The 14,165-nt window shown below is 46.7% G+C and overlaps 1 protein-coding gene across 5 annotated transcripts in view; it reads left to right on the top strand.

The window, feature by feature from the left end:
• SUPT20H (SPT20 homolog, SAGA complex component) overlaps positions 1 to 14,165 on the top strand; it is a 179,133-nt gene that overhangs the window by 42,490 nt on the left and 122,478 nt on the right. For all 5 annotated transcript variants that reach the window (XM_063951846.1, XM_063951849.1, XM_063951847.1 and 2 more), the window contains one exon: positions 3,921 to 3,974. In XM_063951846.1, coding sequence (XP_063807916.1) covers positions 3,921 to 3,974 — 54 coding nt within the window. The remainder of the gene's footprint in view (positions 1 to 3,920; positions 3,975 to 14,165) is intronic.

Raw genomic sequence — 14,165 nt, 5'->3', positions numbered from 1 at the left:
CCTAGTGGATGAAGGAGAAATCAGGATTTTGGTACTTACCGATAAATCCCTTTCTCCGATTCCACAGGGGCCACTGGACGCCCGCCCAGCGCTGTTTCTCCTGATTTTTGTTTGATTAACGATTGCAGATCACCATATGACTGCTTGTTGGGTTCAGGCTAGCCTGGTTTTTTGTCAGGTTCTGTTCCAGGTTTAGTTTGTGTTCGCCTGGTTTACAGGGCGTCGTTAACCTCCTCTACCTTACGGTTTGTTTATTACAGCTCTCCTCGGGCACAGTTTAACGTAGACTGGCTTGGAGGGGAGATAGTAGGGGAGGAGCTAGCCACAGTGTGAGAATTTTTAAAGTGCCAGCTACCAATACCACCTACTATCTCCCCATTGTAACTACACTCCAGTGGCCCCTGTGGAATCGGAGAAAGGGATTTATCGGTAAGTACCAAAATCCTGATATTTTCTCTCTGTTTTATTGCATTGTCACTTCTCACTATGCTGCAAACAGTGTTCAAATTGCTCACCTCCTGTCATTCAAGGGAATGGCAAGCCAAATGGGTCAGTGTCCAATTAGACAACCTCTGGCATGACTAGGGCTAGTTATTGCGATCAGAAGATAACTACACATACAGGGCCCGATTCAGACCTGATCGCTGTTGTGCGAAATCTCACAGTGGACGATTATCGACTGCGTATGCACCGCAATGCGCATGTTCGTTGCGAAACCGTGACAGGATGGTGCGAAAATTTCGATCACATAGGTGTTTGCAAGGTGATTGAAATGAAGCAGACGTTGGTGGGTGGTAACTGGAGGTTTTCTGGGAGTGTCAGGAAAAACACAGACGTTCCCAAGCGTTTTCAGGGAGGGTATGTGACGTCCGCTCCGGTCCCGATCAGCCCGATTTCTTCGCTTTGGAGGATCAGTATTGAGCTACCACAGACTGCACAGAATGGGAAAAAAACATTTGATGGTGAGTGTGATGCAAAAGGGTTCTCAGCTGTCCACTGACTGAGGGAATTTTTGTACAGCGTACACATGCAATCGCACACTTGCATGTGGAGAATTTTCACTCCCCCTGGGTGGCAACTATCTGATCGCAGGACAGTGTAATTTGCAGCACAGCAGTCAGGTCTGAATTAGGCCCACAGTCAGTAAGTGGTGTTATCTTCCACGTACATCTGTCAGAATGACCAATAAGGTTACAGTCAGGTTTGACAAGAGAAACCTGACTGGTTTTATATCTGTCTACAGTCAGGTTTGCTCAGAATAGTGTTCCCCTATGAATTTTTGAGGGCAGGGCGCCGGTCTGTGGGGGCACTTGTGCACGCGTCTGATGGCGTCACTATACACGCTGGGAGAGCAGGAAGCAGGCAGGCTGTTTAGCAGGGCGCCGCTGAAAGGGCAGGGCGGGTTTTGCCTTAATAAAATCGGGCAGAGCGCGGCGCCCTGCTAAAACAGCCTAGAGTGAACACTATCAGAATATTATTGGAATTGTGGTTGTTTCTGAGCCGTAGGACCCAGTAGACTTGTAAATAAGTGGAGGTTTTTCTATAAAGCACACGTGGCTCTGAGCAAAGCAAAAAAGCAAGTAACTTTGTATCTGTAACAAACTAAGGGCCTAATTCAGAGTTGATTGCAGCAGCAAATTTGTTAGCAGTTAGGTAAAACCTTGGGCCTAATTCTGAGTTGATCGCAGCAGAAACTTTGTTAGCAGTTGGGCAACCCATGTGCACTGCAGGGGAGGCAGATATAACATGTGCAGAGAGAGTTAGATTTGGGTGGGTTATTTTGTTTCTGTGCAGGGTAAATACTGGCTGCTTAATTTTTACACTGCAATTTAGATTGCAGATTGAACACACCACACCCAAATCTGACTTTCTCTGCACATGTTATATCTGCCTCCCCTGCAGTGCACATGGTTTTGCCCAACTGCTAACAAAGTTCCTGCTGCGATCAACCCAGAATAACCCCCCATGTGCACTGCAGGTGGTGCAGAGAGAGTTAGATTTGGGTGGGGTATGTTCAAACTGAAATCTAAATTGCAGTGTTAAAATAAAGCATTTACCCTGCACAGAAACAAAATAACCCACCCAAATCTAACTCTCTCTGCACATGTTATATCTGCCTCCCGTGCTGTACACATGGTTTTGCCCAACTGCTAAAAAATGTGCTGCTGCGATCCACTCTGAATTAGGCCCTATGTTGCGATGCCATGGGTGCAGATACATTTTTTTTTGCATGCAGGGTGCATACTGGCTGCTTTAGCATGTAACCCACAAATGGCCAGTTTTATTTTTGCGCTGCAAACTAGATTTGAGTTTGGTTATGCCCCACCTGCAGGGCAGCATGGTTTAGCCAAAGTGTAAGGTTACTTGATTTTGTCGCTTTGCACACAACTCCGAATCAGCCCCCTGGTACATACTCCCGAATGTCTTAGTTTGGCACCAGCACACTTACTCCCAAGATACACTTCTTCTCTCAGGAGATACCTCTCCCCCCCCCCCCCCCCCCCCCCCCTTCCTCCCCCCCCCCCCCTTCCTCCCCCCCCTTCCTTCCCCCAACACATTTGAGTTTGACTTGGCCCACAGTGGATTAAGAGGAAATTTTGGAAGCAGCGTTATGACAAGTGTAAGTGAATAGAATTTGGTAGTTTTACAATCATATCGTGGAAGTTCCTCTTTATACTGGCCCACTACGACCACTTTTAAAAAGAGTGTAGTACTGTATATAAAGAGGCTATTATTTCTCTTGTCTACTGGAAACTGGCTTGAGTGAAGCCATATTTTTTCCTATCACTCTTCACCCTGACCATATGCTTGCTATAAGTTCATATATCTTGGAATGCACCATCCACTTGTGCCATTAATGAAACATTTATTTCCAGCACTGGCGCAGGCAGTGATGGATGGTGCCAATATTTGAAAAAGATTTTTTTTATTAGTTTTGCGGAGATATATAAGCGTATAATGAATACTGTATGTTCTTCGATGCGATGTATGAATTAGTGGGTAACATAGCTTCAGATGTGGGAGAACAGTTGTGTCATTAAATATCAGCCGAAAGCGAGACATTGTATGAGCCTGTGGTGACCCCATGTACAGGTGGTTACTCTGTCACTACATACTGTGATAAAACATTGGGGGTCATTCCGAGTTGTTCGCTCGCTAGCAGTTTTTAGCAGCCGTGCAAACGCTATGCCGCCTCCCACTGGGAGTGTATTTTAGCTTAGCAGAAGTGCGAACGAAAGGATCGCAGAGCGGCTACAAAATAATTTTGTGCAGTTTCAGATTAGCTTCAAACCTATTTGCGATCACTTCAGACTGTTCAGTTCCTGTTTTGACGTCACGAACACGCCCTGCGTTCGCCCAGCCACGCCTGCGTTTTTCCGAACACTCCCTGAAAGCGGTCAGTTGACACCCAGAAACGCCCACTTCATGTCAATCACTCTGCGGTCAGCAGTGCGACTGAAAAGCTTCGCTAGACCCTGTGTGAAACTACACAGTTCGTTTTAATAGTACGACGCGCGTGCGCACTGCGCCGCATGCGCAGAAGCGCCGATTTTTTTGCCTGATCGCTGTGCAGCAAACGAAAGCAGCTACTGATCAACTCGGAATGACCCCCATTGTCAGTAGGTTGTTGGGTTGTAAGAGAGCTATTTTACAGACAGTCTCCACATAAATGTGTCTCCTTATATACCACTCCACTTCAGAGAGCACCTTTATTTTGCTATTAGTGATATAATAAGTGCATTTTTCCCCCATACTTTTCACATTTCTAAGTATTTGCTGACCTCTCAACATGAAACCATACATCACATTACACTAATAAAAGGCAGGTGCATTATCACAGACACAGCTGATTTTATTTTATGCAATGTTACTCTCTTCCCTACATAACTTGCTTATGTGCATCTGTTTCTCTTTCCCAGACGCTAGTCTCTGACATACATGCCATCACCAGTGACAATCACAAGTGGACACAGGTAACGTGCAATGTCTAGTCATTTTAATACTTAGAAGTAAACATTTCTGTGTACCCTAACCTTGATATTTATGTTAATGACACATAGGGGTATATGCAATTCCGGGCGAATTGCGGCACTTTTTCACCCGTTTTTAAATTCGACACAATTCGACCGTCGAATTCCGTCAGGTGGGTGCCGGAATTCGACATATTCAATAAAAAAGAATTCGACCGTCCCGCTGTCGAAAAACGGGCGATTTGACGGATTTTGATTAGATTTTTAAAAATGTTTGAAAAACGGTAAAAAACCAGAAAAAAAATTGCGTGGGGTCCCCCCTCCTAAGCATAACCAGCCTCGGGCTGGACAGATAATGCCACAGCCGGGGGACACTTTTATACTGCTCCCTGCGGCCGTGGCATTAAATACCCAACTAGTCACCCCTGGCCGGGGTACCCTGGAGGAGTGGGGACCCCTTCAATCAAGGGGTCCCCCCCCCCCCAGCCACCCAAGGGCCAGGGGTGAAGCCCGAGGCTGTCCCCCCCTCATCCAAGGGCTGCGGATGGGGGGCTGATAGCCATGTGTAAAAATGAAAGAATATTGTTTTTTGCAGAAGAACTACAAGTCCCAGCAAACCTCCACCGCAAGCTGGTACTTTTAGAACCACAAGTACCAGCATGCGGGGGGGAAACGGGCCCGCTGGTACCTGTAGTTCTACTGCAAAAAAAATACCCAAATAAAAACAGGACACAGACACCGTGAAAGTATAACTTTATTACATACATGCCGACACACATACTTACCTATGTTGACACGCCAACTCTGGCCACGTCTCCAATGTCGACGTCCGGGGTACCTGAAAATAAAATTATACTCACCTGATCCAATGTCCAGTTCTTTTATTGTAATCCACGTACTTGGCAAAACAAAAAAACGCATTTACCCGAACCAGACGGACTGAAAGGGGTCCCATGTTTACACATGGGACCCCTTTCCCCGACTGCAGAGACCCCACGTGACTCCTGTCACAGAAGGTCCCTTCAGCCAATCAGGAAGCGCCACTGTCATTTTTCCCCCCGTATTTTGGCAACCAGGACCGGCTCAAAGAGCCCGAGGCTGGTTATGCTTAGGAGGGGGGACCCCACGCATTTTCCCCCCCGGATTTTTACCCCATTCCATTAAAAAAAAAAATATATATATATATATTTTTAAAAATATATAAATAATACTTGTGCCTCCTAAATAGACAAACCAAGTACCTAATCCCCTCTAATATAAATAGATATGCTATTACCAATAAAAAAAAAAAAAAATACATGTTTTTAAATTTTTTTATTAGATTCCGCCAGCAAAGTGTGGTGGATTGAAAATGACGAATTTACTGTCTAAAAGCACTGATGTCGAATTTACAATCTTCAATTGAATATACTTTTGTCGAAATGCCGCATTTGTACCATTGCAGAAATGTGGAATTTGACAAATGTCGAATTTCAAAAAGTCTGAATTGCATTGTCGATTTTTTTTTTTTGACGAAAATGTCCCGTTTTTTGACATTTTCGGGAATTCGACCGCAATTGCATATACCCCATAGTGTAGCTTATCTATTGCATTAAGCAAAAGGACACAACCTTTTTTTATTACCAGCTAGGACCCCATGTATAAAGGGGGGTACTCACGGAGAGATCCATGCTTAAAATCTAAGCAATCTGACTAGATTGCTTAGAATTTAAGCACAGATCACTCGTGTGTACCCCCCTCAGTGATAGCGATGCGCGGTCCCACACATCGCTATCGCCGGTGCTAGATTGGCCTGCATGCAGGCCAATCTAGCACGTCGCTCATTTCACCCGATGGGTGAAATGAGCGGCCCCCCGTCCTTCCCCGCATCGCTCAGCACACATCGCGCTGTGCTGAGCGGCGGGAAAGATGTGTGCTGAGCGGTTCGCTCAGCACACATCTCTCCCGTGTATTTGGGCCTTATGTGCCTTTATTGTTCCGGCCAAGCATCCTCCGCATTTTGGCATTATCTCCTTTTGAATAGAGTAATTTGCATTACTTGGCTAATACTTCAGGATGTTGGCAACATGGCATGCCAGAGCAGGTTCCCCAAGGACTAATTATGGCCACCACCACATTAAAAAAAATCAAATCAGAAGCACGATAGTTTATATAGCAAACTGTTGCAGGTAGTATAGAGGGTACAGTATGTATGCACCATTAAATCTTTAAGAAAAAAAAGTCAAAAAAGAGAATATAGCCTTCAGTGCTAAGGATGAGTGGGACTGGTCCTGCACTTAATAGTAAAAGAGAGATATAGCAAATGGAGGCTGTTATATACAGTAAGTATACTAATGGATTTTATAAATATGAATTAAATTAGCTGCTGTCATTAAAGAGGTTATCCAGCCATGTGAACACTCATGGGAAAAAAAGTATTAATAGCACTGTGTAACTCGGTTATACTTTGTAGCAAGGCAAGTGGCACATACATTCTAAATATTTAATATTCCTGAATTATAATAAAAAATAATAAACTAATGAATAAAATATTCAGCAATTTTTTTTTAATGTGTACTATATGGATATATTATATAAAACCACAAGTTACACCAATAGGGCATTTGCATTCTATACCAGTGCGAAAAAGATGCTACTCTGTGAAAAAATCCCACCATTTACATTGTCAGGATTGTGAGAGGAGTGCTAATCCTAAAACCAAGTACACGTCAACTCTTGGTATGCGACTGTGGCTTGAAAAAGATGCTATGTCAGAGTTTCCTAAAGTCCGTCTCAACAGACCAGGTTTTAAGGATATCCGTGATTATTACTGATTTCGACATGATCATTCCCTGGCACTGTGCTCAATTATGACAAACCACTGGGTCATATGGTGCCAGTTCCAATATATAGTTATATGTGGCAAGCAGTATGGCTTAATATCATCATCATCATCCTTTATATGGCATCACACCTAACAATGCAAATAAACAAATGAACAAAAACAAGAGAAACAGTGACTTACAGTACAAGACAATGTACAGTAGGACAAGTACATGGTATATAAACATAGCTGCATCAATGCACATGACACTGAAATAAGCATTAGGGTGTCCGAAACTGAGGACTAGGTGCCGTTGTAAGGAGTATGATGTAGGAGAGAGTCTAAGTAATAGAAGAAAAAATAAGAATTTACTTACCGATAATTCTATTTCTCGGAGTCCGTAGTGGATGCTGGGGTTCCTGAAAGGACCATGGGGAATAGCGGCTCCGCAGGAGACAGGGCACAAAAAGTAAAGCTTTAGGATCAGGTGGTGTGCACTGGCTCCTCCCCCTATGACCCTCCTCCAAGCCTCAGTTAGGATACTGTGCCCGGACGAGCGTACACAATAAGGAAGGATTTTGAATCCCGGGTAAGACTCATACCAGCCACACCAATCACACTGTACAACCTGTGATCTGAACCCAGTTAACAGTATGATAACAGCGGAGCCTCTGAAAAGATGGCTCACAACAATAATAACCCGATTTTTGTAACTATGTACAAGTATTGCAGATAATCCGCACTTGGGATGGGCGCCCAGCATCCACTACGGACTCCGAGAAATAGAATTATCGGTAAGTAAATTCTTATTTTCTCTATCGTCCTAGTGGATGCTGGGGTTCCTGAAAGGACCATGGGGATAATACCAAAGCTCCCAAACGGGCGGGAGAGTGCGGATGACTCTGCAGCACCGAATGAGAGAACTCCAGGTCCTCCTTAGCCAGGGTATCAAATTTGTAGGATTTTACCAACGTGTTTGCCCCTGACTAAATAGCCGCTCAGCAAAGTTGTAAAGCCGAGACCCCTCGGGCAGCCGCCCAAGATAAGCCCACCTTCCTTGTGGAATGGGCATTTACATATTTTGGCTGTGGCAGGCCTGCCACAGAATGTGCAAGCTGAATTGTATTACACATCCAACTAGCAATAGTCTGCTTAGAAGCAAGAGCACCCAGTTTGTTGGGTGCATACAGGATAACAGCAAGTCAGTTTTCCTGACTCCAGCCGTCCTGGAACCTATATTTACAGGGCCCTGACAACATCTAGCAACCTGGAGTCCTCCAAGTCCCTAGTAGGCGCAAGGCACCAAAATAAGCTGGTTCAGGTGAAACACTGACACCACCTTAGGGAGAGAACTGGGGACGAGTCCGCAGCTCTGCCCTGTCCAAATGGACAACCAGATATGGGCTTTTTTGAGAAAAAAACCACCAATTTGACACTCGCCTGGTCCAGGCCAGGGCCAAGAGCATGGTCACTTTTCATGTGAGATGCTTCAAATCCACAGATTTGACTGGTTTTAAACCAATGTGATTTGAGGAATCCCAGAACTACGTTGAGATCCCACAGTGCCACTGGAGGCACAAAAGGGGGTTGTATATGCAATACTCCCTTGACAAACTTCTGGACTTCAGGAACTGAAGCCACTTCTTTCTGGAAGAAAATCGACAGGGCCGAAATTTGAACCTTAATGGACCCCAATTTGAGGCCCATAGACACTCCTGTTTTCAGGAAATGCAGGAATCGACCGAGTTGAAATTTCTTCGTGGGGCCTTTCTGGCCTCACACCACGCAACATATTTTTGCCACATGTGGTGATAATGTTGTGCGGTCACCTCCTTTCTGGCTTTGACCAGGGTAGGAATGACCTCTTCCGGAATGCCTTTTTCCCTTAGGATCCGGCGTTCCACCGCCATGCCGTCAAACGCAGCTGCGGTAAGTCTTGGAACAGACATGGTACTTGCTGAAACAAGTCCCTTCTTAGCGGCAGAGGCCATAAGTCCTCTGTGAGCATCTCTTGAAGTTCCGGGTACCAAGTCCTTCTTGGCCAATCCGGAGCCATGAGTATAGTTCTTACTCCTCTACGTCTTATAAGTCTCAGTACCTTAGGTATGAGAAGCAGAGGATGGAACACATACACCGACTGGTACATCCATAGTGTTACCAGAACGTCCACAGCTATTGCCTGAGGGTCTCTTAACCTGGCGCAATACCTGTCCCGTTTTTTGTTCAGACGGGACGCCATCATGTCCACCTTTGGTATTTCCCAACGGTTTACAATCATGTGGAAAACTTCCCGATGAAGTTTCCACTCTGCCGGGTGGAGGTCGTGCCTGCTGAGGAAGTCTGCTTCCCAGTTTCCATTCCCGGAATGAAACACTGCTGACAGTGCTATCACATGATTTTCCGCCCAGCGAAAAGTCCTTGCAGTTTTTGCCATTGCCCTCCTGCTTCTTGTGCCGCCCTGTCTATTTACGTGGGCGACTGCCGTGATGTTTTTCCCACTGGATCAATACCGGCTGACCTTGAAGCAGAGGTCTTGCTAAGCTTAGAGTATTATAAATTTACCCTTAGCTCCAGTATATTTATGTGGAGAAAAGTCTCCAGACTTGATCACACTCCCTGGAAATTTTTTCCTTGTGTGACTGCTCCCCAGCCTCTCGGGCTGGCCTCCGTGGTCACCAGCATCCAATCCTGAATGCCGAATCTGCGGCCCTCTAGAAGATGAGCACTCTGTAACGACCACAGGAGAGACACCCTTGTCCTTGGATATAGGGTTATCCGCTGATGCATCTGAAGATGCGATCCGGACCATTTGTCCAGCAGATCCCACTGAAAAATTCTTGCGTGAAATCTGCCGAATGGAATTGCTTCGTAGGAAGTCACCATCTTTACCAGGACCCTTGTGCAATGATGCACTGATTTTAGGAGGTTCCTGACTAGCTCGGATAACTCCCTGGCTTTCTCTTCCGGGAGAAACACCTTTTTCTGGACTGTGTCCAGAATCATCCCTAGGCACAGCAGACTTGTCGTCGGGATCAGCTGCGATTTTGGAATATTTAGAATCCACCCGTGCTGTTGTAGCAGTATCCGAGATAGTGCTACTCCGACCTCCAACTGTTCCCTGGATTTTGCCCTTATCAGGAGATCGTCCAAGTAAGGGATAATTAAGACGCCTTTTCTTCGAAGAAGAATCATCATTTCGGCCATTACCTTGGTAAAGACCCGGGGTGCCGTGGACAATCCAAAGGCAGCGTCTGAAACTGATAGTGACAGTTCTGTACCACGAACCTGAGGTACCCTTAGTGAGAAGGGCAAATTTTGGACATGGAGGTAAGCATCCCTGATGTCTCGGGACACTATATAGTCCCCTTCTTCCTGGTTCGTTATCACTGCTCTGAGTGACTCCATCTTGATTTGAACCTTTGTAAGTGTTCAAATTTTTTTAGATTTAGAATAGGTCTCACCTAGCCTTCTGGCTTCAGTACCACAATATAATGTGGAATAATACCCCTTTTCTTGTTGTAGGAGGGGTAATTTGATTATCACCTGCTGGGAATACAGCTTGTGAATTGTTTCCCATACTGCCTCCTTGTCGGAGGGAGACCTTGGTAAACCAGACTTCAGGAGCCTGCGAAGGGGAAACGTCTCGACATTCCAATCTGTACCCCTGGGATACTACATGTAGGATCCAGGGGTCCTGTACGGTCCCAGCGTCATGCTGAGAGCTTGGCAGAAGCGGTGGAACGCTTCTGTTCCTGGGAATGGGCTGCCTGCTGCTGTCTTCTTCCCTTTCCTCTATCCCTGGGCAGATATGACTCTTATAGGGACGAAAGGACTGAGGCTGAAAAGACGGTGTCTTTTTCTGCAGAGATGTGACTTAGGGTAAAAACGGTGGATTCTCCAGCAGTTGCCGTGGCCACCAGGTCCGATGGACCGACCCCAAATAACTCCTCTTCCTTTATACGGCAATACACCTTTGTGCCGTTTGGAATCTGCATCACCTGACCACTGTCGTGTCCATAAACATCTTCTGGCAGATATGGACATCGCACTTACTCTTGATGCCAGAGTGCAAATATCCCTCTGTGCATCTCGCATATATAGAAAATGCATCCTTAAAATGCTCTATAGTCAATAAAATACTGTCCCTGTCAAGGGTATCAATATTTTTAGTCAGGGAATCCGACCAAGCCACCCCAGCTCTGCACATCCAGGCTGAGGCGATCGCTGGTCGCAGTATAACACCAGTATGTGTGTATATACTTTTTATGATATTTTCCAGCCTCCTGTCAGCTGGCTCCTTGAGGACGGCCCTATCTATAGACGGTACCGCCACTTGTTTTGATAAGCGTGTGAGCGCCTTATCCACCCTAAGGGGTGTTTCCCAACGCGCCCTAACTTCTGGCGGGAAAGGGTATACCGCCCATAATTTTCTATCGGGGGGAACCCACGCATCATCACACACTTCATTTAATTTATCTGATTCAGGAAAAACTACGGTAGTTTTTTCACATCCCACATAATACCCTCTTTTGTGGTACTTGTAGTATCAGAAATATGTAACACCTCCTTCATTGCCCTTAACGTGTGGCCCTAATAAGGAATACGTTTGTTTATTCACCGTCGACACTGGATTCAGTGTCCGTGTCTGTGTCTGTGTCGACCGACTAAAGTAAACGGGCGTTTTAAAACCCCTGACGGTGTTTCTGAGACGTCTGGACCGGTACTAATTGTTTGTCGGCCGTCTCATGTCGTCAACCGACCTTGCAGCGTGTTGACATTATCACGTAATTCCCTAAATAAGCCATCCATTCCGGTGTCGACTCCCTAGAGAGTGACATCACCATTACAGGCAATTGCTCCGCCTCCTCCCAACATCGTCCTCATACATGTCGACACACACGTACCGACACACAGCACACACACAGGGAATGCTCTGATAGAGGACAGGACCCACTAGCCCTTTGGAGAGACAGAGGGAGAGTTTGCCAGCACACACCAAAAACGCTATAATTATATAGGGACAACCTTATATAAGTGTTTTCCCTTATAGCATCTTTTATATATTTCTAACGCCAAATTAGTGCCCCCCCTCTCTGTTTTAACCCTGTTTCTGTAGTGCAGTGCAGGGGAGAGCCTGGGAGCCTTCCCTCCAGCCTTTCTGTGAGGGAAAATGGCGCTGTGTGCTGAGGAGATAGGCCCCGCCCCTTTTTCGGCGGGCTCGTCTCCCGCTCTTTAATGGATTCTGGCAGGGGTTAAATATCTCCATATAGCCCCCGGAGGCTATATGTGAGGTATTTTTAGCCAAAAAAGGTTTTCATTTGCCTCCCAGGGCGCCCCCCTCCCAGCGCCCTGCACCCTCAGTGACTGCCGTGTGAAGTGTGCTGAGAGGAAATGGCGCACAGCTGCAGTGCTGTGCGCTACCTTAAGAAGACTGAGGAGTCTTCTGCCGCCGATTCTGGACCTCTTCTCGTTTCAGCATCTGCAAGGGGGCCGGCGGCGAGGCTCCGGTGACCATCCAGGCTGTACCTGTGATCGTCCCTCTGGAGCTAATGTCCAGTAGCCAAAGAAGCCAATCCATCCTGCACGCAGGTGAGTTCACTTCTTCTCCCCTAAGTCCCTCGTTGCAGTGATCCTGTTGCCAGCAGGACTCACTGTAAAATAAAAAACCTAAGCTAAACTTTTCTAAGCAGCTCTTTAGGAGAGCCACCTAGATTGCACCCTTCTCGGCCGGGCACAAAAATCTAACTGAGGCTTGGAGGAGGGTCATAGGGGGAGGAGCCAGTGCACACCACCTGATCCTAAAGCTTTACTTTTTGTGCCCTGTCTCCTGCGGAGCCGCTATTCCCCATGGTCCTTTCAGGAACCCCAGCATCCACTAGGACGATAGAGAAAGCACATGATAGAAGAGGGCCCTGCTCGTGAGCGCTTACATTGTAAATGGAGGGGTAGACAGACAAGAGTGACCCAGATGGGGTAGATAGTGAGTATTAAACAGGCTTAGGATGAGAGATGACTGGGTTTGATGAAAAGTGAGTCTTGTAAGTCCGTTTGAAGTTTTGTAGAGAGGTGGAAAGTCAGAAGTCCCGAGATAGGGAGTAGCATGTGCAAAATCTTAGAAGCAGGAATGGGAGAAAAGTAATCAGTTGGCAGTAGAGGCGGCTAGCATTTGCGGCGCGAAGAGGACGATTGGGAATTTAAAGGGAGATAAGGTCAGAGATGTAAATGGAAGAGGAATGTATGGTTTAAGAGAGAGGGAGGAGTCAAAGATAACGCCAAGGAAGCATACTTGTGGGCTAGTGGAAATAGTTGTGTCATCAATAGATTATGAAATTATGGGAAGTGAGGTTTTACGGGAGGGTGGGAAGATGAGCAGCTCCATTTTTGACTTGTACAGTTTAAGAAAGAGCTGGGACATCCAAGAAGAGGTAGCACAGACAGTTGGAGATGCGAGTAAGGAGAGAGGGGAGAGGTCAGGAGAGTATCATCAGCATAGAGATGATAATTGAGGCCAAAACAGCTAATGGGCTTACCTAAAGAGGATGTATAGAGAGAGAACAGGAGAGGTCCAAGAACAGAACCTTGGGTACACCACGGTTAGTGGAAATGGAGGGTGGAGTCATTTAAGGAGGCAAAGACTGAATAGTCAGAGAGGCACGAGAACAGTATCATGCAGACCAAGGGAGTGAAGGATTTGTAGGAGGAGCGGGTGGTCCACAGGGGTTGGGTAGGCTTTACCGGCGGCTGGGATCCCGGCGATCAGCATCCCGACGCCGGGATCCCGGTCGCAGAATGCCGACAGGGGGGCGAGCGGAACTAAGTCCCTTGCGGGCTTGCTGTGCTCGCCGCGCTGTGGGTTCGGTGGCGAGCTGAGCTCGCCACAGGTTCTATTCCCACTCTATGGGTGTCGTGGACACCCACGAGTGGGAATAGTCCCTTTTTTAGTCGGCATGCCAACTGTTGGGATTTTCAGCGGGTGAGATGTTGGTGGAGGTATTGTGACCGGCGGTCTCCTGACCGCCGGTCACATAACTGCAGCCCGGTCTACAGTATCAAAAGCAGTAGAGAGGTCAAGGATAATAAGCAGAAAGTTGTGGCCCTTGGATTTGGCAGCAAGAGGAGGTCATTGCAGACTTTCCTGAGGGCAGTTTCAGTGGAGTGGAGAGGCCAGAGGCCAGATTGAAGTGGGTCAAGAAGGGAGTGTGAGGAAAGTAAGGCGCTCAAGGAGTTTGGAGGCAAAAGGGAGGCGAGATAGGTTGGTAGTAGAAGAGAGTGTTAGGATCGAGGGTAGTTTTTTTAAGAATAAGGTAGACAAGGGCATGCTTGAAGGCAGAGGGGACCATGCCCAATGATCGGGAGAGATTGAGGAGGTGGGTAAGATGAGAACAGGGAGT

Source organism: Pseudophryne corroboree, chromosome 2, assembly GCF_028390025.1.
Source record: "Pseudophryne corroboree isolate aPseCor3 chromosome 2, aPseCor3.hap2, whole genome shotgun sequence".
NCBI lineage: Eukaryota > Metazoa > Chordata > Amphibia > Anura > Myobatrachidae > Pseudophryne > Pseudophryne corroboree.
This window is presented reverse-complemented; position numbering and strand designations above follow the sequence as displayed.